General features: G+C 45.0%; 1 protein-coding gene across 1 annotated transcript; it reads right to left on the minus strand.

Annotated features, from left to right (window-relative positions):
• Position 1: 1 nt before the first annotated feature.
• wnt3 (wingless-type MMTV integration site family, member 3) lies at positions 2-24820 on the minus strand. The gene is made up of 4 exons (XM_023814299.2): positions 24414-24820; positions 8076-8317; positions 3285-3550; positions 2-2169 (listed from the first exon to the last, which is right to left on the minus strand). Exons 1-4 carry the CDS (start codon positions 24515-24517, stop codon positions 1690-1692), a joined length of 1092 nt encoding a protein of 363 aa, XP_023670067.1. The 5' UTR covers positions 24518-24820; the 3' UTR covers positions 2-1689.
• Positions 24821-25435: the final 615 nt, after the last annotated feature.

A 25435-nucleotide genomic window follows, 5' to 3' on the forward strand; every position in this document is an offset into this window, starting at 1 on the left:
TTTCCACGTTCCTGTCAAACTTGAAAAGATGTATAAGGCTTGGAAGTAAAAGAATGAGACAAGAATTTTTCTTCAAATATATAATCTTAGTTCAGTCATACAGATATATACATTGTATAATAAATAATATTTATAAAAACATAGCATTTTCAGATTATAAAATAAAAAGGGACTTATTAAAACTTTGTACAAAACTTTGGATATAGCAAAAAAACAAGTAAAACAACAGAGGAAGTGAGAAAGAGGGTATTTTAGAGGACAGTGTGGATACTAGACTACGTCACGGGGATAAAATCCTACTCTAAATTGTAACTTGTATGTTTGCTGTTAAATATAATTGCTAGGAAGCACTTCAGCTGTCTGAACATGTCGTGTGGAAACCATGGCGACTGCTGCCGATGTCGTGAAGCTGGTCGCCCCCACTGCACTGCGCCGTCCTGCCTGCCTCCAGCCGTCACACACACACACACACACATACATACATACACACATGCACGCACACACACATTGAGCCAGATTCCCTCAGTTTACAGGCTGCTTGTCACAGGCAGGACTCGGGGTTAAGCTGTCTAGTTTTGTTATTGCTCATCTATGCATCCATATATGCTTATTGTTCCCCAGGGCTGTTTTGCAGCCCACTTGTGAGTCTCCTTCTTTGTGTGTGGAGTGGGAGGGAGGAAGAATTCACTGTAGTATGGAGAAGGTAAGTGGGTTACAGGACGACAGCCTTTTTCTTACTGCTACTATTTTTCTTATATCTTAAGTGCAAATTCCATCAGGCTTCATGCACATATGCTATTTCATTATTAATATCTCACATTTTAGGTGATCTCAGTCGTGGTCTGAAATGTCCTCTATTGTTTTTAAAGGGCACAAGTTCCACTTCTGTCTTAAACATAGAAAGGGTCTGAATGATAAGACATGCCTACTTTTCTTATTAGGACGTATGGAATGTATTTATATTCTGACTGGCACAGCTTTGAAAATTAATCATCACAGTTGTATGGGGTATAAACCTGGATAACAGGAGGGTGCCTGTGAAGTATGGTGTGTATTTTCTGTGGGCCGTTAGACTTCTGAACAACATCAAAAAAGAAAAAGTTACATTTTGCATTGTGTGACATCAATTCCTGCAAAATGGTCAGATCTCAGAAACATAGCTATAAAACCAGGTCCTCTAAACTCTAACAGCACAGTGTGTGGAAATGAGGAGCAGGTCAGTAATGCATCCCGGGCTACGGAGCATCCAGTGGCCTCAGTGCTCTGCGCGTTTGGCGGTCGAGCGCCTGGCTGCTGGGATGAGACGCACTGGGCCAGTACTGGTCAAGAGGGGGGGAGGCGGAGTCCTGGGCAGCAGGGAAGGTCAAAGCACCTGAGCTACCAACAGTTCCTGCCAGCTGTATGGACCCCAGTGCTGAAGAAAGTGGTGAGTCATGGAGGGGTAGAGAAATAAATAAAGATGGGGGGGGGGGGGGATCCCAGCGTTGTGAGGGACAGGGAGAGGTGAAGTACTACGTTGGGATCGGGAAGCGTGCTGCTGCTTCACGGTCGGACTTTGCCAGACTTTCCAGTAGGAAGTGCTTTTGATTATGGGAGTTTGTGCCTGGGAAGCTGTCCTGTGGAGGTGTATGCGTGTGATGTCATCGTGAGTCTGTGCCCCCCCATCTCGCCCCCGTGCAGCTGCAGGCTTCACTTGCATGTGTGCACGTCGTAGACGCGCATGCACTCCTGGCAGCTGACGTAGCAGCACCAGTGGAAGATGCAGTGGCACTTCTCCTTGCGCTTCTCGGTGCGCGTGTTGTGGCCGCGGCCGCAGCAGAGCAGGTCGCAGCCCTCGATGCCGTGTGACGACACGTTGCAGGCGCGGTCGCGCGTGCCGAAGGAGCCCGTCTCGGTGTTGGGCTCGCAGAAGTTGGGCGAGCCCTCGTAGTAGACCAGGTCGCGCTCCGTGGGCGGTTTAAAGAAGGCATACTTGGCGCGCAGGGTCTCCACCCAGCCCCGCGACTCACGATGCTTCTCCACCACCATCTCGGAGGCGCTGTCATACTTGTCTTTCAGGTAGTCGCCCAGCATGCGGAAGTCCGGCTGTGCCCACCAGCACGTCTTCACCTCGCAGCTACCCGACAGGCCGTGGCACTTGCAGCGCAAGTGCATGTGATCCAGGATGGTCTGTCAGGATGGAGACAGAAGGACGGCTTCAGAAAAAGGCAAACGGGGATTCTCAGGTTCCCGTGATACACCCGGCTGAAAGGAGATCCCTCACCCGGTACAGATACTCAGCCATGTGCTTAAAGGCAAATCCACAAAAAAATGTGAACGTCAATGCATTTCAAAAACACAGAAAGACTCTTGACAATTTTGGCTCTGCCCTTGACAAATCTGGCTCAGTCCCGACTCCTGGGGGAGACATACAGGTGGTTTGGGCCACAGGGCTCTGAAGACGGCATATTAATTGTACGTGTCGACGTTTCGGTGAGGTGAGGGAACTCTGTAGGCGACATGTCAGGGGAACAAGGCAAATCACAACTGGTGTGCATCTATTTTTTTTCAGCTGCTTCTATAAAGCAGCTAGACTCCCCCTCGCCCCACCCCAGCTGTGGGGGGGGAAGGATGGGCAGGTGACTGCGGCACCTCGGCTTACCGGGGGCTGATGTCATGTCCCAGGCTTGCCGGGCCACAGGCATCTCCGCAGGGCCCCTGCGAGAGTCGGAGCCCAAGCCCAGCCGTGAATGACGGGGATCAGGCGGGGGCCGGGCAGGGGGTCGGCAGTGTGAGCACCTTTGTTCTCCCGGCCGCTGTCAGCCCAGATCAAAGCTGGGCCTTGTTACCGTGTGGTCTCTCCAATTGCCCCTCAGCCTCTCCAAACCCCTCCCACAACACCACTGATTTTTTTTTTTTTTTTTTTTAAACAATCCATTCTCTTTCTGTCATTTATTTTCTCCTTCTCTAAGTCACTGAGAGCTTGAGTGGTGTGAGCACCTTGGACTTTCTCCAGCCAAGCACACCTCCTACGTGTTATATGTTGGGTGTCTCATGTGTGGCTGTGGTTGGTTCACTTGTCATGCAGCTGAATTCCACTACAGGTAACTGCAGGTAACTACAGGTAACTACAGGTAACTGCAGGTAACTACAGGAATGTATTTTATAGCCTCAGCACACGTTGCTATTCAGCCTTACAATTTATGTTGAGAATTACAAAATGAACACATGAATGTTTAAGACCCCAAGATCGCCCAGGATCGGCGGTCAGCCCCAAGAGCCAAAGAAAGACCGGCAGTCGTTACCGTGCGTCCTGCCTCGTTGTTGTGCCGGTTCATGGCAGAACGGGCATCCGGGCGGTTCTCCCTGGCGTCGGCGAACTCGCGGGACACCAGGACCCCGAATTCAGCATCCTCACTGCAGCCGCCCCACTTCCAGCCCTCCCCGGGGGGACCCTTGTGGTGGGAGTCGCAGCCGCACATGGTTGAGGTCCCCTCGGAGCAGGAGCGCGTGACGGCGAAGGCCACGCCTGCCGAGGCAATGGCGTGCACGAAGGCAGACTCCCGCGTGGCTAGACGGGGATCGGAGATCGAGAATCAGTCTGGGCAGACATCACTGCGAAACAGTCCGATAATTCCAAAACAACCCTCAGCTAAACACTTCCGGTCACTCAAAGGTAAAAGTTTTCAATATCGGAACAGCTTTTTCTCCAGAGCCATAAACATGCTGAGCCATAAACCCTCTGTTTCTACAGTAAGTTGTCGATCTAGCATGTCTCACCTTACGGGAACAATTCCTTTCACACTCTATCACTTCATATTCCCTCCATTGTTACACCCTCCTCATCCTTTGCATGAATATATACATCTTATGTTGCTGGGTGGTTAGCTCTATGTTGTGTTATTTTAGTGTTTATTTTTGTAATTTAGTTTTTATTTTAATGTGACCCATTACGCTTGAATGAATTCTGTAAAGTTGGTTCTGATTCTGATATGTCTGGAGAACTTTAGTCACGCTAAAGGGTACGAACAGCATCAGATCTCTGATTAAACTGGCATCTTAACCACTGGGAATAATGCTGACGACACTTTTTATGAATAAGTTGCTTCGTGGTCAAGGATCTGAGTTCAGAGGATGACAATTTAGGTTGATTTCCCAGGACTCCCATTGGATAGGCTAAATTGTTGCAGTAAAAATGAACTCCAAACAGTTCGGTTGTATAAAATCACCTGCTGAGCAACACAGCACCAGCAGGTCACTTTACCTCCAGTGATATGAGAAAGCCCCCGTGCACTTGGATTAACTCAGCTGGAGTTGGGAAAGTAAGCAGCGTGAAGAGGAAAACCAGCATGGGGCAGCTCCATTCAACAGGGGCTTCTCTACTTACGGCCAAATCTTGCTTATTATGGGCTAACTATTCGACCCATCTGTGTACGAGCAGGCACTGGATTTAAAGTGACGTGATCCCCGTCAGGATAACACACCCCGTTTAGGTTTCAGTTTGCTCTGTGCTCAGAGTAAATACCTGAGACCCTGTCAGTGATATTCACAGATGCTTCTGACAAGCCAGCACCAAAAACGAGCCGATGGAATCACACAACGAGGCTAAGCAGGAGCACAGGGAGTGTGTTTCAGTGGAGAAAAAGAGAGCATACACTCTGTAACAGCCCCCCCCGCCCCGGACAGCTGCAGTCCAGTCACAAAGCCCGCCCATCTCCTGATAGTACTGTCACGTCACAGAGCAGCCTAACGCTGTGTGTTAAGGTGCGTTTAGAATGCCCCCCCCCCCCCCCCTTCCGCATGTGCGGGGCCTGTGCGGCTGGGCTGTAGCTGTGCGTGTTAGGGTTCTGCGGGCGTGCTCTGAGCACCGCTGACGACGCCCCCTGTGAACGCAACAGCTTATTATGTAACCTGATGCCATTGTTTCAGGCTGCCAGGCAGCCGGCGATGTGGGCCTGCTCCAACCTCAATCCACGCCCGGGGCGGGGGGCCAACACCCCCTCTCTGACAGACCTGCTAGACTCCGTCTCACAGCACGCCCCCCCCCCCTCAGTTGTCAGGCTGTTAGCTGCACTAGGACACAGCGGCTGCTGTGGGTCACAGACAGGACCTCTGATGCTTCCACACTCACACCATCACTATGAGTCTCTCGGGAGTCCTGAACATACCGAGGTTAGCTATGCCGGAAACCATCTCGTCAGCGAAACTCCTCACGGGAGGAAAGCGGTGATTTCCCTATTGTGACTCCCATAATCCCGCAGAAAGGGGCGCCTCTTTTTTTGATCCAGATAGATCCAGTAGAGCTTAATGACCTGTGGAACTTACTTTGGATAAAAGTGCCTGCTGTTGGGCTACAGTAAGCACAAATCCATCTATCCATCCATTCATATCACAAATCCAGTTCAGGGTGGTGGTGAACCCAGAGCCTATCCCAGAATGCACAGGGCAGGGGACACCATGTACGAGACTTCAGTCTATCACGAATAAATACTGATAAGCCATATTCCCTAGCATACATCGCGGTCGGCAGCCTCGTAACCTGGCCAGCCATTGGCATGTTCTCACAGTAACGTCCTGCCATCCAGCATATCCCTGCGCTCTCCCCGGCCCACCGAGTGTCCCCGGCTGCCCCGGCAGACCCCGGGACGCCTTTCCCAGCGTGGGCCGGGCCCCGCGGGCCCCGAGGAGGACTGGCTGTGAGCCGGGGCCTGAGCTGCTCTGCGCTACCTGCTGAGCCCATGAATCTGCCTTTGTTCCTCTGGTGTCACACTGCGTTACCCGCACAAAGGGGCTGGAGACGCGCGCCTCCACGGCCCGGCTCTGCCCGGAGCTGGCACTGCTCACAGTAACCCCCCCCCCCCCCACACACACACAGCCTCAGCCAGCTTCCAGCAACCAGCCCCAACCGCCACCCCCACACAGAGCCGGTGTTGCCGGCTCCGCCACGGCCGCCGCCATGCCCGCCCGCTCCCCCTCAGCAGCACCCCCTGCCTTCCGCCTCATTGCAGGCTGACGGGTGAACTGTGGAGAGACCTCCTTTCAGCCTGTTTTCATGTCAGAGTCAAAAGGGCGTGTGAATGGGCTGTGCGTGGGAGCGGGCCCCTCCGAGGCGCGCTGAGATGGCTCGCGCTGCTTTTCCTGCACAGTAGGGGTTGCGCTCAGCCCCCCAGACCTTTTCTATTGCCCCTAATCTCATTTGGCCTCCCTCTCCTTTATCATTTTGTTTTGGAACAACAGCGGTTCACACTGCCTGTTTCTGCCCTGCACTCTCCTGACACTGGGGCTAATTAATTTCCAATCAGGAGGTTCACTCCGAGCAAAATCAGCTCTTTATCATTAAAGATTTAAAGGACTGACTGAGCTCATTAATTCAGTCGCCTACTTGTGGCCCCCCCTCCCCACCCACCCCCAACCCTTTGTTCACATTTTTTCAGTCCTCGTTGGAAAAGTACCGTGTTTACACTGCTGGTGATTAACGAGTGCCAGTCATTAACAAGTACAAACAGAAATGATAATTGTCTCATAGCTGGGCTGTCGGGGGCCCTCTACCTCCTCAATGGGGACAGTGGATCCCTCCAGGCTGGATGTGCTCTGGGGCCGGGCCCCCTCGGCACAATCCACTGCTTTGTGTGTGAACAAATAGGGCTACTAGAGAACTTAACTAGAACAGAGGGCTGTTTTCAAACATTTTAAACAAGGTGCTCCTTTCCCTTTGAAACGTAAAACCACAGAAACAAACGACAAGCCGTTAAATGCCCGCTACAAAGACTTACAAAAAGTACCTCGCAGACTTAAAGGCAGAGTCGTAAACATATCGTCTGCCGCCCCAGGCTGCTGTAATGACTGCGAGTTTTAATGTGGCTGTTATTAATGCACCTTTGTCCCCACTTGCTATCCTGTTTAACGATCCTGTTGCCAGCTGATGTTCACAAACTCTTTTCAGATGATCCAGTGATCAGTATCAGTTACAGTGATCACTGCGGTGGCACGGTTCAGGCTGACTCGTCTTAACAGTTCCTTTAGACAGCAAGAGAGACCTCAGATATCTACCCTCACAGGGGTAACAGGCAGAAGTCACAGGCAGACCAGAGTGTGGGTGTGGCTTATAACCCATATTACTGTGACGTGTGTCCTCTACTTATGAATAAGTTACGTTCCAAACGTTATGTTCGTAACTTGAAATGTTCGTAAGTCGTTATTCAACATCATTTTAAGGGTACTCAAATCTATCATCACTAGCCACATTTTTCACCAACCATGATGGATAGTGGGTGCAAAGAATATTTAAAAAACTAAGTAAACTTTGATCTCAAGACAGCACGTCTTACCGATACGCAAGTACAAAGAACTGGGATGCCGGGAGTACACGTTACGCTGCTGCGCGGCGGGAGTAGCGGCCAGAAGTTGTACTAGGTGGAATTGCCGCACAGAACAAAATTTGATGATGTGTACAGGAAACGGGAGCCCAACTAACACAATTTGGACTTACAGTCCTCTTCGTTCGTATGTCTGAAAGTTCGTAAGTTCAAAGTTCGTAAGTAGAGGAGCGTCTGTACTACTCTCTAATATCAAAAGACATATTCAGCCACTGATGACTCAAAAACGTTTTTTTTTCCATGAAGCTGTAACTTTTCGTGTTCAGTGCTTGGGGCCAGTTCTACCTTTTCGGGGCCCCTAGGCAAAGCTTGGGAGGCCCCCATACCAAGAAAATCGATGATTTCACTTCCTCCACAATGCAGACAATTTGCGGCCCTCTGCAACTTCCTATTCTGTGTACAGCTAGAACCGGCCATGTTGGCACTGACTCACAGGTCGATTTGACATTGATCGGGAATGACAGATTTCGCGGGATGATACTATAATGGTTTAAACTACAGTTCCCCTGTCCTGGGCCCTGGGGTATCTGCATATTTATCGTTTCATCTGTAGTTGCTACAACATGGGTGTAAGGGAGAAAAAAAACACTAATTGGGTCAGATAATTAACCTGTGGATGAAGTGGCCAAATTCTGTCTTTTCCTTGCTACCTTTTATGTAATCACTCAACACAGAGCTTCCCAAACTCCGCCTGTAGATGTGTGTGTGTGAGGATCATACCTTTGTCCAGCACTGGGCCGAATATGGCCAGGTTGTCCTCGATGGTAGTGCAGTTCCAGCGGCGGCCCCGGAACTGGTGCTGGCACTCCTGGATGCCCAGCTTGACTCCCTCAGCCACACTGGGCATGATCTCGATGTAGTTGCGGCAGAAGCGTAGCTGCTTGGGCACCAGGCCAGGGATGGTGCCACACAGGATGGGCTGGGAGCCCAGGGAGGAGTACTGCTGCCCCAGAGCCAGGGACCTGAGGTGGGGAAGGCAGGACGCGGGTCAGGGCAGGGTAGGCCCACACTCAGGGCCCACTTTCCTACATTCCTGTACCATGTGACTGGTTTACTACATCAAGCGTGTTAGCATGTTGCGTTAATCAGAATGCCCTTGTAGTTAAGTGTTTTTTTTTCTTTTTTTTTTTTTGGGGGGGGGGGGGGTACAGGCACGATGTCATTTATGCATTACCAGGGTTCTGCTCTCTTCACTCAGCATAGTGCCCATCTGGAGAGAGGCTAAAATTACCTAACATATATCATGCTGCATGAAAAGTGACATGAAAGTCATTTTTATTTTGTAATTTGTATGTTACTTGTGTTACTCCAGCAGAACAGCCTACAGCAACTTGCCTTATGAAATTATTTTGATCAAGAAGAATTATAGCAAATAAACCTCATATTTCAAAAACATCAATGCGATTTCTTACAAATTAATAAAGATGACCTCTCTAGATAGCTCCAGGAGATCATTTTGCCAGTCATTTATCTCCTTTTGTGTATCGTTACAGTGTATCTGCTGCATACACTTAAGGGCCTCCTTCTGAGGTAGCACCAAGCCCACGTTATGGGGAGATGGGTCGTCTGGTCAGAGATGATCCTGCACATCACTGTTGTACTGATCTGATCTCCTTGCACATATGGCCTTCCTGTCAGTTTTAACGAGTCTCACTAAGAACGTGTTTTCACCCACAGAACGTCCACTCACTGGATTTTTTTTTGTTTAATTGCAGTATTAAAAAAACTGTAAACTCTAGCCACTGGGACCTGGGACTGCTACATCTGGCACCAACAATCAATCCATGTTCACGCATCTTAATTATTCCAGTGCTTAGTAAAACACTTATTGAACCTCGTTACCCTTCCTGGTTCCTGTATACTGTTGCAACCACATGATTCACTGTGTAGAAGAGCAGGCTGTTTGCATTAACAATCAAGTGTATCTCTTAAACTGTCTACTAGGGATATAGTTCCAAACTGTGTATTTGAAACTTTAAGTACATCACAGATTTAATCACTTAAACACTCATCACTACTCCTTCCAAAAAATTCTGCGGAGGGTTAGGGTGGTGTGTGGTTCTGTGCCTGTTATTGGAAGGTCACTAGTGAGTGATGTCACAGTTGGGCCCTTGAGCAAGGCCCTTAACCCCAAATGCCCCAGGGACGGACTGACCTTGCTCTCTGATCCTCGCTTGTATGTCACTTTGGACAAAAGCTTCTGGTAAATAAATAAATGTAAATGTATTCCCTCTCAAAATGAGCTGATGATGATTGGTGAGGTTCCAATGAAGAGTGAAGGGTAAGTCATATTTATTATTAGGGGTGCAGAGAAGTAAGGTGTTGTCTCTGTTATTCGAATGAGGTGCTATTATTATTTTAAATCACATTGAACACTTTTATAAACTCTTTCCAAACTTTCAGTTACCTTGCTAATACTTTTGTGTCACACTGTAATCTCCACATGATTAAATCATAATTATAAAGTTGCTGGATCCTCAAACAGCCTTTAATAATTGGCACAAAAGTGAACAGCATTAAAATAAATGTTGTTCAGATTTAACCTGTCAGGCGCATGGTATCAGTTAGGCAAAAGCTACAGTGAGAAATTGCAGGGTTTTCTCAGGGTATTCTGGAGACAGTATAGTAGATTGTTACAATAGCATTATGCATGTAATATAAATTGTATCAATACGGCCACATATCGTATCAGGGTGTTAATGGAAAGAACCAGATTCTATCTAAGATTCTTCAACTTGAAAGCTTTTTGTTATGCAAAAGATATTCCCTAGACTCTTAAATTTGAAGCTAGGGGAATTGCTATAGATATCAGATTATTAATAATAATATGTTTAATTATAGCCATAATCAATGTTCCACTGCCCTTCAAAGATCATTTCTCTTTCCAAGTTGAGCCTGATCTTTATTAACAATGAATAATAATAATAACAAATCAAATGTTAAATAAATTACTGGTAGTGTGACGGCACAAAGAAAAAGCAATACTTTGTGATAACACGGGGAGTTGTGCGGTGGGACAAGTCATTCGTTCATTCAAAATTCAAACCCTGAAAATTAATCATTTCCCCCCATATTTCGTTCCAAGCCCTGAATGAAATATGGGTATTTTTATGTACAGTTGCTATCCAGCATCAGGCACTCACTCTGCGCTTAATAACATAACCATCCATTTCAATGCAAATCTGGGATAACTATGACATGTTGTGCATGCACAGTTCTGTAACAATGCTTTGCATTGTTATTAAATCAGGTCCCAGGACACCACTAATCCATCATTCTGGCTACTTTTTTGGGTGGGGGCTATGATCCTGTATTTCTTTGCAAGTCAGGGGTAATGAAACAAGAAACCTGGCAAACATAATTATACTTATACCTATATGCACTTTTTTCACCAAAAAAAAAAACCACACTGCTTATGTAATTCGTAGGGCAGATAGATTCCTTTTTCAACGCCATAAGACATCATCGCACAGGCAAAGACGCATGTTAAATGCGGTGCATTTTTAGCATAATCAAGTGTGCATTATGGCCGGAGTGCTGGATGCAGTGCATTGATCCGATCTCCCATTGTTTCAGTGGGAGTTGGCATCTGCTAAGCGAGGATTAATCATCTAAGCGAGACAAGCCAAATCTGCAAGGAATGCAAGAAAGCTTTACGATCGCATTGGGGTAATGCATTTTAATGGGCTTCTTTTCGTCCTACAGTGATTAAATAATAGATAAAAAAATTGGGAGATTTGCTGTGTCTATGTTATAACAAGTTTACCGTGATGACAAGCTCAAACGAAAACCATACAACCCTGGAACTGCAATTGCTTTTACTGCTAAATATTTAAAGGTCTTTTTTTCTGGTGTTGTTGTTTACTTTGTAAGTACATGCCATTTACATAAAATTTACTTTTCCAACAATACTATAGCTACACATTTTCCACACTATGTTGCTCCTCTTGTTACTCTGCAAACAAAAGAAACAAGCACTATACCAACATGTGATTTATGCCTCTGTGGAGCAGCATAGCTTTATAAACAGATCATACCAGCTTGTAAAACCAAAGTGTAAGAAAATTTGACCTTGTTGTAGCGAGAGTTTATATAAACTTGTGTCTTCCTTGTATCCTTGTGTTGACAACGTAATACCAAATTATGTCTTTTATCACATACCCCGACTGCCACAGGTTATTTTTTAATCCAAAGGGGATTCAATTCAATTCAAGTTTATTTGTATAGCGCATTTTTACATTACATTAGCTCAAAGCGCTTTACATTATCCCCGTTCAAAGCCTCCAGTGAGCAAGTCATAGGCGACAGTGGCAAAGAAAAACTCCCTAGAAGGAAGAAACCTTGGAAGGAACCATAATCAAATGGGAGCCCATCCTCCTGGGGCTGGCAGAGGAAGTCAAGTGGGCATGATGGCAAGGTCCCAATTCACACAGGCCCAGTTTTAACATTTGAGTCTCAAGTGGGGGGTGGACAGGTGCTGGTGCTGCTTCAGATGGCAGGACAGTGGTACAGCAGCAGGGCGTTCAGGAGAGACGTCACAATCACGGAAACGTTAACTGGAATCAATGGCATTGTTACGTTTGCAACTGGTCTGGCATCATGGTACGTAGTGACATCATCGCACTGCGGCGAAATGAGGTGTAAGCACTGACCATCACCCAACTCCTTTTCTCACACGCCAACCAGAGTACACCTGTACGGAAACAGACCATCCTCCCTCCAGCCATCATCACAACACAGGAGACCATATTTCCCTGGAAAATGTGCAGGTTCTTTTTAAGAAGTGCTTCATGGTTCTGATCTTTTATTTGATGAAGAGACTGAGATTGTTGCTAAGCGTCATATATCTTCCCTAATGGCCAAACTTTTATAATGTTTGATTGCTGGCCACAATGAAACAGCAGCTATGAGATGGACTTTTGTGATGCAACTTGCTTGACCATTTTGAGGATTTCACTGTAAGAATTGACTCTATTATAGAGCCTTGTCCTGCATCCGCCGCCCCCGGACACACACAGACTGGGAACGAAAGCTCACAAGAGATTCTGACAAGCCTACAGTATTGGCATTTAACTAGCCCCTGTCAACAACCGCAAATAATAATACAACCGGCGAAATGTAATGAAACGGAAGTTTTAGAAACTCTCCATTCGCAGAAAGCCGGCTCATAAATATCTTACAATGATATTTTTGGTCATCTTTGCCCAGTGAAATACTAGCTTCATTACATTGCCTTATTTTGTGGGTGACCGAGATTTGAATGCTTTAGCATCAGAAAGCATCTGTTGATGGGCTAGTTGTGGATTTGACGCTAGGGCAAAAACAGACTGTTGTTTTTATTTTATTCTGGCCCGTTCTTGGAGTGGCGCAGTGGTTAGGACTGTCACCTTACACTGCTGGGACCTGGGTTCGCATGTCCACCAGGGTTCCACATGTGTGGAGTTTGCATGTTCTCCTTGTGTCATCATGGGGTTTCCCCCAAGTTCTCTGGTCTCTCCTCACAATCCAAAAACATGCTTAGGTTCATGTAAGTTACCGGATTGCCCCTAGGTGTGAATGTGCCATGCAACCAGTCAGTACCACATCCTGGGTTATTCCCTGCCTAGTGCCTGTAACATTGGGAATAGGCTCTAGACCCCCCATGACACTGAATAAGAAAATGGATGGATGGAAGATATGAGTATACTGTCCCACTGGAAGTCCCACTTTTCCCCTGATTTGTAATTATACGGACCACTAAATTTACTGATCCTTATTAGTAAGATTTTGGGTCCCCAGCTGGGGCTGGGAGATATGACAATACCAGACCAGTAACCTGGTGTTGATATCTGACAGTAACCAACCAGGGATTGTCAGGAATGTAGGCTTAGGCGATACACAAAGCAAAATAACTGAAGCATCTATTATTTGATTTCGGTTTAGCCTTGTAGCCTAGGTGCTTTTTTTAAACTGCTATAGAGCAGCATTTCACAAGCATTACACGTTGCAGTAGTAGTGTGTTCACCATTCTGCCACATCACCAACTTCAATCTCCCAATCAGCAGCCCCAGAATGTCAGCCATTCAAGTGCAACTTCCTGGTGGGAATTCTGAGCTTCTGACTTATGTGGTTGGTCAAACAAGACAAGCACTTACCGCTGTTAATTCCTATTTGAGATAAGGACATTGCTGACGGTCTCGATAGCCTAGCTACGAATTCTTTATTTGCAGCTTAGTTTATTTATGAGAGGCAGTGCTCTTCACAGGCTAAAGCCTGAACTTTGTATAAAAAAATAAAGAACCACTGACAATTTTTAGATGACCTAGGCTAAGCTATTCTTTAGTTTGAAAGCTTGTCTGTTGAGTTGTGCAGACTGTGTCGCACTGAAAAATAAAGTCTCATGTCTCATGTCAATCGGTGGCCCTTGGTCCAAATTCCCCCATCCCCCTACCACCCCACCCACCCCTCAACTGCACCTTTGTCTGCAGCTGCACCCCTTAATCAAAATACGTCCTCAGGCATGCCGGTAACCAGCTGGAGGTGCGCTTTGCTACTAGGTACCTGCAGCTGTGCATCTTTGCGAGAGCATACCCGGGAGAAGATCCGACGCATGGCATGCTTGGGTTCATACTAGAGACTGAAATCACGTGTCTTTGCAGTGAATCAGTTCTATTGAGAACTAACAGATTCATTCAGGATTGTTCCTTTAGCCGTTCGCTCCCTGGGACGTCATTCCATTGGAGGAGGCCTCTTTTATTGTTTTATTTATACTTATTATTTATGATTCTTTCAGACTCTTTCGCACATTCCTACATCATTACCATTCTGGGTGGCGAAACAGAGTGTGTCACACTTATAAACAGTATGATCAATTTCACTGGTGAGTTTGATGAGCGGAAAATCATGTAGCAAATGAACTGAACGAATCAATCAATATGGTTACCATCATTTTATTCTCTTAAAAGATTAATTTAAAAATCACAGATAGCACAAGTTGGCTAAATTCACTGTAAGAAAAGGTCCCGGTGACGCTTGTTGTTGGCAGTGCTGTAAAGCTTCTGCAGTTTTTAATTTGACATTGGTTTGTCTTTTCTGCCATTACTGTGGTCTCATGGACAAACTGATCTAACCCAGTGCAAATATAAAGACAGATTCAGAGAGGAGGGGGGATTTCAAGAGGGGATATTGGATTGGGGGAGTGACTTGCAGGAAACACAGAGGCTGCTGGGAGGTGACATTAAAACTGAGAGTCGGAAAAGAGCAAGCAGCATTAGGCACAAGTCTAAACAAGCTTAGGTGGCACCCTGACTGGGGTAGGATGGGGCCTCCTGAATGTGAACCCCCCCCGTTATGTCTGACGTAACATAACGGGCCACTGAAAACCACAAGGGAGGAACAGAACCCATCAGAATCCCGATTCATCTTGGATAAGAAAACGGCGGGAGCGATCCATGTGGGGGCGGCTGATCAAGGGCGTGCCCTCTGGCACTGAGATTCTGTTCTCTCTTGTCAATCTTCAAAAAAAAAAAAAAAAGAAGAACGCAACAGATATCACATCCAGAAGAAATAGTGGAATACAACTCCGTGGAATACATGAGGAATACAACTAGAGTATACTTTGCATGGTCCCCCATGTGCCACTAAATCGCACTAGATAATGACGGCAGGAAAGCAGAATGAAATCATTACTGCAATCAGTGCTTCACTTGAGCTCCTGTTTGAACTGCAGCCAGGTATACAGCACTAATTAATATTAATACAATAAAATTCATTCAGATTTCAAAATTTTTTTGAAGCTGACTTAATCATTAGCACCCCGAGTTCTCTAACATTTCGCAGCGTTTGTTTTTGAATGGTGAGTCATTCTTTTCACGGTGCCAAATTGAGGCGCAGGCCCCACAAAACAGACTAACCACAAGGAAATATGAAATTTGTGAGTTCGAGCCTTCCCTTTAATTACCCTGACAGTGATCAGGAAGTCTGTGAAGGACTGTGATCATACATATCTGTTCACACTTCAGTGCTGAGCCTGCTGTTTCCACATGATGCGATTGTACAGCTGAAGGTTTACTGTTTAATGCTGACCTGATTAATGATTGGAGAAGTGAGATTTGACCTTTTTCCAAAGGCCTTTTTCCAGACCCAATACTGAAAAGACTGTCGCCAGATGGAAGTTTGGGACATGAGAAAGCAGGATCTTGATCTGATGAACTGATGTTATTATGACTGTATTAAAGTGATGGGGGGTTATAATTAATACTGTGACCATTTGGTTCATAAGCAGCTAGAAGACGGATGTAGCGTCAACAAAAGCATCAACAAATATTTAGGATGAAATACGAGAAATCTAGTCATCATGGTGTTCCAGAACGACTAGCACACATTGCGCTTTGGTGGTGTGCCTCTTGGTGTGATCTTCTGTTTGGGTCTGACTGGTGTATGTGCACATACCCATCATAAGGCCGGCCCCGTTCAGCCTGAGACCTGCACACACTCCACACCTGCTAGTTATATTGACACAAAGAGAAGGCTGTCTCGCCTTAGCTTCATGCTAGCTTCATGCTAGCTCCATCTTTGCTCCATCTTAGCTACATTCTAGCTCCATCTTAGCTCCATGCTAACTCTATCTTAGCTCCATGCTAGCTCCATCTTTGCTCCATCTTAGCTACATTCTAGCCCCATCTTAGCTCCATGCTAGCTCCATCTTAGCTACATTCTAGCTCCATCTTAGCTCCATGCTAACTCCATCTTAGCTCCATGCTAACTCCATCTAGTTCTATGCTAGCTCCATGCCAGCTGCTGAGCCGCAGTTCAGGTAGGCTTGTATAAAAGCTCGTAGGAAAGGACGAGGAAACATTGACATTGAAATTTTAGGAGTTCTTATGAAGAAAGTGTGTCCTCTATTCTCTACTCAAAAATTATTCAACAGTCACCAATCAAATAATGGAGATTTTGCTATACTGTACTGATGTTCAATAAGAAAAAGGAAAATAGTGATTCAAAACAACAATCTTTTTCCTGGCTCCTGTTGTTGTCATTAATCATATTCTAGAAATTATTTCATTAATGTTGCTCTCATTATTCACATTAAATAGTGGCTTTATTACTGATTTTGACCTATTTTTTGCTCCATTAGCTACTCATCATTACTATTTAAAGTGTTGGGAATGCGTCCATTTAATTCAAAAGGAGTTGCTTGCACTTCTGGTATGATGTCATAATAGCAGATATCAGTGATGACCCAGATCCCTTAATCTAAAGGCTGAAAGAGGTGTGAAACACGTATGCCTGCAACTGCCTGGCCTTTATGGCGTTGACAAAGGGAGAAGAAAGTCTGTTTTCCTCTGTTAAAGCCTAGCGCCATGACCAAAATGAGGCCCAGAGAGGGGGGGGATTAAAGAGAGGGCCTTCTAAGCCCTATGAAGAGCAGGACAGTGACGGGAGCGACGGCGGCTTGTGGGGTACTTGTTGGCCCCGTAATCAGAACGTCTTTTGCTGTGGTCACATTGTACTAGTGATACTCACTGGCTTTATATATTGTGCCCAGTAAGATGCCACCAGTAATATAAAGACTACTTTGGAATCACTTCAGTCTCAGAAATTCAAAGCGAAGTATATCATCTTCTGTAAGCCTGGCTTCTGATCTTATTAACTGCTTCAGCCAAGGGCATCATTAAAGTATCACACTAGTTCAGTATCACCATCAGGGTGGACATTTCAGGTACAGAAAGTAAAAATCCAAACCAGGATTTTGTTTCAACCAACCAGTTGGGTATAAAGAGTCACAGTCACAGAGTGCTCAACTGGTTGGTTGAAACAAAATCTTGGTCTGGATTTGTATTTTCTGGACCTGAAATGTCCGCCTCTGATCACTGTACAGTATGATGCATCACAAGCCTCCACAGCCAGTGAGCCCATTGTTATGTGTTTAATGTTTTAAATAATAGCTGAAACAAAATATCCATGAGGTTCGTCATTTGACGATCATTTAACAGTTGCCCATGATCACTGTTTACTTTGTTAAGACAAATCTGCTTTGTGTTGTGCCCTTTTGTATGCGGTGCTCGCTCCTGAGCTGCCACTGATCCCAATCAAAAAAAAAATGTGTGAGACACCACAAATCCTCTTCTAGTGAAATTTCAAGATTGTGGACTCAGAAAACAAAGGTACAGAGTAAACTGCCATTTGTCAGGAATATAAGAGACTCTGGATTATAGATTCATGTCATGTAAAATATGTCAAAAGGTGACATATGGACTGCAAGGAATCGTGGGACAATGAAGTAATCACATGACCCTCATAAGCAATGTCAATCAGGCCAGACCATACATCAGGACTGGGATTTTAAGCTCCCATCCCACTGAAAGGTAAACCTGAAGAAGAAAGGCCTCAGGATGGGACCCTTCTGGGAACGACGTGTGATATGCAGCCGCAGTTGCTGTTGTTGTTTTCTGTTTCTGACTCTTAGGTAGCTTAAGGCAGATCAGATAAAGAGTGACAGTGCTCCTGACAAGTGTCCAAACCAGTTTTTTACGTATCTTGTGAACTTGCTTTCCTCCTTTGAATGAATACAGTTCTGCGTGCAGACAGGGAGGTGGACTACATCCAGCATCGACTACACGCCCTGGCTAAATACTGAGCTAGATCTCCAGCAGCAATTATGAAAAGTGAATCATCTCAGTACTATACAACATAAAATTCGAACCCTGAAGGATTCACTTTTGCAGATGGGCAGAGAGACCTGGCTTTCTGGTGGGCTGGTTCACAGATCCAGCATCAACCACAAACCCTGCCTGAATGCTGCACTTTGCATATAGGCAGGGAGAAAACTAGATGCCGCTGCATCTGCAAGCACTGACCAAACGCTGCTCTGCATGTGGGGAGGGAGATGGAAGGCAGGATCCCATAAGAACTGCACACATCTTCCATCCAAGCTGTGTCTGAGATTGCACTGGAATCTCTGCACAGCTACCCCATTAGCACACTCACCTCAACACAGGGTCCAAAAGAGTAAATGACTTTTGTCAGCCACGATGCACAAGAGCAACAATTCAGCCCTAACCTTAATGCATGTGCTCTCTGGTATGTGACTTGCTAATTGCTTCTGATGAGGAATCCAAGTCAATGAGGAATCCAAGATGAGATTTTCAAATCATATTGTAGTATACAAAGCCAAAGCAATATAGTTACATTCAGAATGATGCTGTGATCCTTTGTTCTTTTGGATGTAAGTTTACTGTGTTTTATATATTCAAGGCCACATTGCCTGATCACGATCAGTCGCCTGATGTAAGAACAGTACAGCTGACAGAAAAGCATGCATGTTTTGTGTAGCTTTAACCCCATTCTGTTCCTGTCCAGGTGGACAACAGCTTAAAACCCCGTTGCCACTTTGTGTCTTGCTATGCATTACTGAATGCTCGCACGGTACTTTTAGGATTGTTTCCACCTGATGAATAATACGGTCAGCACATCCCAAGAACCTGGGAGGAATTTCCCCAAAAAAAATCTGAAGGATAATGTCCCACAGCACTCTGTGGTGTTAAGATGAAAGTTTCAGCATGCCCAGCGTGGCACTGTGCTTACGTAAGTGATTTAACTGTACAAATTGGTCTGTATCTTTGGATAAAGCATAACACTGACACCCTGGAAATATGAGGTCTACACAGAGATTCTCACACCCTTGGGGACCTTTTACATGCATCTTTTCTTTAGAGGAAATGCTGCAACTGGTGTTCCAGAGGAGTTAATTTCAGTGTAGCGTGGGACTCTGTAATTTCACAAGAATGAACAAGGCAGCTCTTTGATCGATACCGTATTACTGCAGCGGTCTTATGTTCACCACTCTCTGTACTGCAGCACCAAAACATCCAAACAACTTAATCACACACCTAGGAGTAACTCCAAAACGTAATGGTACCTGTCTCCTGAATGTCTCATTGATAGGTTGGGGTTGTACTTAGCAACCGCCAAAGCATCTACTTGGCAGTGCTTATTCTGAAACTCATCAATGAAGAGAGTATTCTGATCTGCTTCCTGCCATTAACACTGTGGTTGTCATTAAAAATCAATAAACGATTTCAGTTATTAAGTAATGGATTCAGGGTTTTAGAATGATAGCAATAAAGTATGGGCGATTACATAAACCGAAGCAGAAGATGTTCTTATGTGTCCGATTGACATAATATTGCAAATTCATGTAAAATATGAATTACAAACGAATAAATACACGGTATCTATAACTGAATAGCCTTGCATGTGATAAACCCCCCCCCCCCCTACCAAGAAAATCACTTTCTGGGACCCCAACATATGGTAGTTCATTACTATCTATGAAGCGAAAACACGATCTTCACTAAATGTCACCAAGCTTCATATACTGTTAGAGATGCTGTGTATCTCCAGTAACTCCAGCACAATCAAGATTGTTTAAATCGGCACTGAAAACGTAGCACAGCTGTCTGGTGTTTATACATCAACATGAAAGCATTTGACGCAAATTATTTTATGTTGAGTATTATTTATTATTCATAAATGTATGCTGCTTCAGTGTCTGTGTCCTGTTTTTGTCTTCCTTTTTATATTTTCTAGTGTACAGTTTAGTTGCAAAGTTACCAACTCAAAGTTCAGGAATATTATAAAAACAAATACACAAAGTAATTACTAGTATCTTTTTGCTAACTAACCAGTCAAGATATGACTAACAATACACCTTCCTGATATGTATGCCTGTAATCAATGTTACTTTGTATTGAAAATAAGACTTTAATGGATACTGGACACAATGGGCACAATCCACATGTAGAAATACTACTTTTTGCATTTAAAATCAAATCAAGAGGTTTAGAGGACATATTTTCAGCATATATTGTCATCTGTTCTTTATATACAAGTTATATGAGGACTGATATATATGCAATCTTATGGCTGTGAGTGTCAAACCTGTGCTTATTAATTATAGGTGGATCAACACATAATTTAATTTATTCCTGTTACAGTAAGATCTCAACAGCACAGCCAGAAACAGCCAGCTTTCAGTTTTTGTAGATAGAAGAAAAACCAAGAGCAATAAATAATACTGAGCTAAACTGATCAGGGATATAGTCAGTTTTCATTGGAAAAAAAAGATTAAATAAATGAAGCGTTGTTCTAAATTAATTGTAAAATTGGGTGCTTGCACTCAGTACGTGTTTTGAACACCCAGAGAAGATATGCGTGAAAGGCTGCAGTAAAAGCTTCTATTGGAGGTCAATTAAGGGCTAATGATTGAATATTTGGATGTCTGTCTATGTAGATGCTGATAGTTTTGATGCGATTCTTGTGCCGTTCTGCTCGATGCAGGCCTGGCATTGTCCATGACACAAGCTTTACCTTCTAACATGAATTACCACTTAAAGATAATTCATCTGCCTCAAGTGTATTCGTAGTACAATTTTTTCCATGATGCATTTAAGATCCACAGGGTAAGTGAATTTCAGCCATATGAATATGGAAGTGTTAATCCCCAGATCAGTCATCTGCAGTTGCTGCTTCTCCTCCGCTCTGTGATTTTATAAACTGCTGTAGGTGAAGTCCCAGCATCCTTGATCCCCTCATACAGAATTGGCCCTTTTTTTTCCTTCAGCAAGATTCATTAAATCCATCTAATTCAGACTACGGACAGAAAAAGGGTTCGGGTGGGAACTCCCGGCATGGGATAATGACATTCCTCCATCCCAGCGATAGCTCCTGGATCCCTGTGTAAGCTGCCGGGAACGCCAGCCCAGCTCAGAGCCCCCGCTACCGGGGCCGGCGGGGGGGGGACATGAACATCCCACCGTTCTCTCTCACCCTCGACTACTTGGAGGTGTCTTAATTAGCAAATATGAACAGGGCGGTTTGGTTTGGCAGCTTTGGTTTGGGAATAGGACCCTTCAGAGAAGGCTGGTATTTTAATGTCAGCAAGACTAAAGATACAAAGTAATATCAAATAAGCAAAATGCAATGTGTTGCTAGAGCAGGTAATAATAATGCAATGCGGTAACAGATGCTTCTGATTAAAGCTACTGTCCTACATCAGGCGCTTGATCCCTTACTGCCGCAATTTAATTGATAAGCCGTTGAGGAATAGTTAAGTGTGTGTGTGTGTGTTGTGGAAATGAGGAAAAAGCCCAGATCTTGCCTGTTTTCCGTCTCACAGATTTCAGTCATTATTGATCAGTTGTATAATTTATGCGTTGTACCATATTGATAAACGGAGCATTGTGCTGACTCATGGAGTATGATGCACAATGTGCTGATTCATCAAGTATGATGTGCTAACGAACGATGGGAAGCATTAATACCAACATATGCCCCTGAATTCCCTTACTGTTCCTGTGTATTCACTATACAGACGCTCCGCTACTTACGAATGAGATAAGTTCGGAATGGCCATTCATAACTTGAGATGTCCGTAAGTCATTATGCAACATCATTTTAAGGGTATACGCAAGTACAAAGAACTAGGATGCTGGGAGTACGCACGCTATGCTGCTGCGCGGCGGGAGTAGCAGCCAGAAGTCGTACTAGGTGGAATTTGTGTGCAGAAAAAAAAATTGATGTTGCGGACAGGAAACGGGAGCCCAAGGAACACAATTCGGACTTATAGTCCTCTTCTTTTGTATGTGTGAAAGTTCGTAAGTTGAAAGTTCGTAAGTAGAGGAGCGTCTGTACTTGCTATCATGATCAGTGTGAGAATCGGTAAAATTGTTACTCCAATACTAATAATTTCACATTAATTTCACATTAATATGAGTAGGAAATGCCATCAAAAATGCCGTCTAAATGTGTCATATAATTTGCAAAAGTTGCTCAGATGCGAGTGACTGTTACTAATTTTTCCAGTTTAGCATGTGTGGAGCAGACCTGAAACTGAACTGAACAACTGTGGGAACTACTTTCCGGAGACACACGCAACAGAACACAAACCCGCTTTATTCGCCAGATGGAATCGACCCATTCACACATATTATGTCGTCCCGCTGGTCTGAGCAGTTTGCCATTGGCTAAGCATGATGACTGTCTCTTACCATGATAATTCAAGCACAGGAGGGTCCCAACGCCTTTGCCAGTCCTGCCGCTGCAGTACAATCCTGCCCGTTTATCTGACGCGTCTGGGGTTTATGTCATGTTAAATTTGCCTGTGATTGTATGGCTCAAGGCTAAGACCAGTCAAACCTATTTTTTTTGTTTCTCCATTCCACACTTGGCTGGAGAATCTATGACTTAACTCATTGCCCCCCAGACAGAAGTTGAGAAGAGTCTGTGTGAAACCTGCCACCACCTTCTGGCCGTAACCCCCCCCCCCCCCCAACAAATGTGTTTAGTATTGCTGAACCCACTATATCTGTGTCTCATTTTGTTCTACACGGCTTTAATTGACATTACAGGGGGGTGTCAGGGACGCCCTCCAATATCACCCTCCCCAGCACCTGCAGTTCATCTGAATCATCGTTTTGGCTTTCGCCCTTTTCATTCTGTGCCCCCCCCCCCCCACCACTCCAAATTTGTTGCCTAAATCAAAGGTGCTTCGTATTGTAGCCGGGTGACACTTATACCTGTGTTATGCAAGATCCCTTACTAGCACCGCAGCAGGAAATTCTGACTCTTTGTCTGCCATGTGTGGTGGCGCTGAGCACCAATGCGGGTCTCAAGGCGCCTGACTATGACCGTCTCTGCCCTCTGGCCAGTGCTGCTTGGCAGCTTCCATGCTGGAAATGAAACCAGAGCCGTGATTCTGAAGGAGACGCCGCACCGCAACCAACCAGCATTGTTGTCACTGTTAGGTGAATAGTGCTTTTGTCACCAGTAATTAACACACGTGTTGGGCTCTGACTTAACGCATTCCCTTTTCACTTACTTTCAAGCATAATGCCCTGACAAATTTCACATTAATTCCTTCGAGCTCTGCGTACGGGTAAGTTTTTCATCTCTCTGCGAATGTCATTATCACTGTTGACTTAGTGCAGTTTTTCAGTAAACTGCCAATCGGATGTAACAATTCAAATCTTCGTTAGGAGAGTAACGGATTTTCAGTAAGTTAAAAATTCTCATCTGAATCCTCAGCTGCCTCTTCAAACTCAGGGAATATCTATGTACATGGCTGGAAAACCCTCAACTGAGCTGATTTTGAAACACGAGATACAAAAAGTGCAAAAAAATTTAACTTCCTCCAAAATAGCTCCAGAAAGATGTTCGGCCCAGGTATATTGTAGTGCGAGTGAGTGAACAATTTTAACATCTTGTCTTAATGTAACAGTTACTTTCCCGGTGCATCTTCCATGAAAGAACAAAGTACAGTGTTATAATGTCCCCTAAAATCAAGTTAACAAAGAGACTGACACAGTCAGATTATAGGTTTCTACGGCATGAAAATATGGAGGCTCAGACAACAGCCGCTCTGGAAAGCGATTTTAAAATGAGGGAAGTGTACAACATCTCAGCGCCCTTAAAAACAAGCCCCTGATTTAAACTCAAGTGGTGTTCTGTGATGAAGGAGACTTATCAAAGAGTCTCTACAGAAGAGCCAAGGACCCCAACGGCAGGGAGAACTGAGCACCCCAATTTTTAACGTTATTTCTTAAGATATATTTCAGGTATGTCGGTACTCATTGTAAGTAAAACTGTTTTGGAGATATAAAGGGATAATCTTTATAATTCCTCATTTAATAGCACCCCCCCAACAGAACTTGGGGACAGTGGTCAATGAAGTATGGCCACAGACAATGCCCCACATCAGGCAATTTCTAGGCTAACGTACCCCCACTGTTCTTCAGGATCCAAACACAAATGATGAAGATTACTTCACCAAGGGCTTGCATCATGAAGTGAGCGATAGCTTGGTAAAGGTAGCTGGTAGAGGTGGGTTAAGCGAAACGCAACGTGGGGCTTTTCTGTGACAAGAGGGGCTGAGGTTAAAATTGTTTGGACAGCGCAAGTGAACTTCTTCCCCATAGTAGCTGTAAAAGAGCCCAAATGTCATGACCTTATCAAATAGTTTGTCTCGCATCAGTTATAAATCATCTGAAGGTTAATATGGAAGCTGTACAGTCTACTCACCACCAGATGGGATAGCCTCCAAGCACCCTTGAACTGGGCAACCATATGCACGTCATAAACACAAACAGGTACAAATCCATAATGCATGCCTTGTAATGATACATCTCTATATTAGTCAAGCAACATAAAATTCCAGTGTGGAGCAAAGCAAATCCCCTAAAAAAAAACAAAAAAAAAAAAAACAAAAATCAAATTAAAAAAAAAATGGGCAAAAGTTGATTTGAACAGGGAGGGGAGAGGCAAATAAAATTTCTTGTCTTTTCAAAAATCGTTCTCCTCTCTTCCTCCTTGAGTGAGGCGGGACAGGAAAGTAGAAGTGTGTGTGTCTCCTTGCAGCCAGGAGAACGAGTGTCTCTTACACACAAGTCACACTCTCTCACACACACACGGGCGCACGCTCCTACCCGTCCTCCCGCACCCTCCCTCTCTCTGCGCCTCTTCCCTAAGGTAGATCTTTTTCTCTCTCTCTCTCTCTTTCTCTCTCTCTCTCTCTCTCTCTCCACTTTTCCCCCTCGGGATGGCTCATCCACAAGGCCGATATTAGAGAAAAAAAAAATTGAGAGGAGCAAGGTTTGGAGATGTCAGCTGGTGAGCCAATCACAAAGCATGGCCTAAGGTTATGAAAAAAAAATTATTCGTTCCCATCTGTCAATCACATACCACCCCCTGGTAATGGGGAAAAGAAAGAGAGAGAGAGAGAGCAGGAGGGAGGGAGGGAAAGAGAGAGAGAGTGAGCGACAGGGCGGGGGGAGAGAGAAAGGTAGGCTTCTTTTATCTTTAATATAACCACGCAGACACAATTCCAAGTGGTACGGTTTGGAGTTGGAGTGAGTCAGGCCTGTGTCTCTGGAGGGGGTGTGGATGGGCACGGTAGCAAATTTACTGACTCCATTTTGGGGGTTGCGCCCTGACTAATTGATCTGGGCATACATGGGGTATAACCCCCCCCCCCCCCCTCACTCACCATGTTGCTCATACATACACAACCCAAAGTGTACCAGCCAAATCAAGACACACAGGCA

This window comes from Paramormyrops kingsleyae, chromosome 5 (assembly GCF_048594095.1).
Source record: "Paramormyrops kingsleyae isolate MSU_618 chromosome 5, PKINGS_0.4, whole genome shotgun sequence".
NCBI lineage: Eukaryota > Metazoa > Chordata > Actinopteri > Osteoglossiformes > Mormyridae > Paramormyrops > Paramormyrops kingsleyae.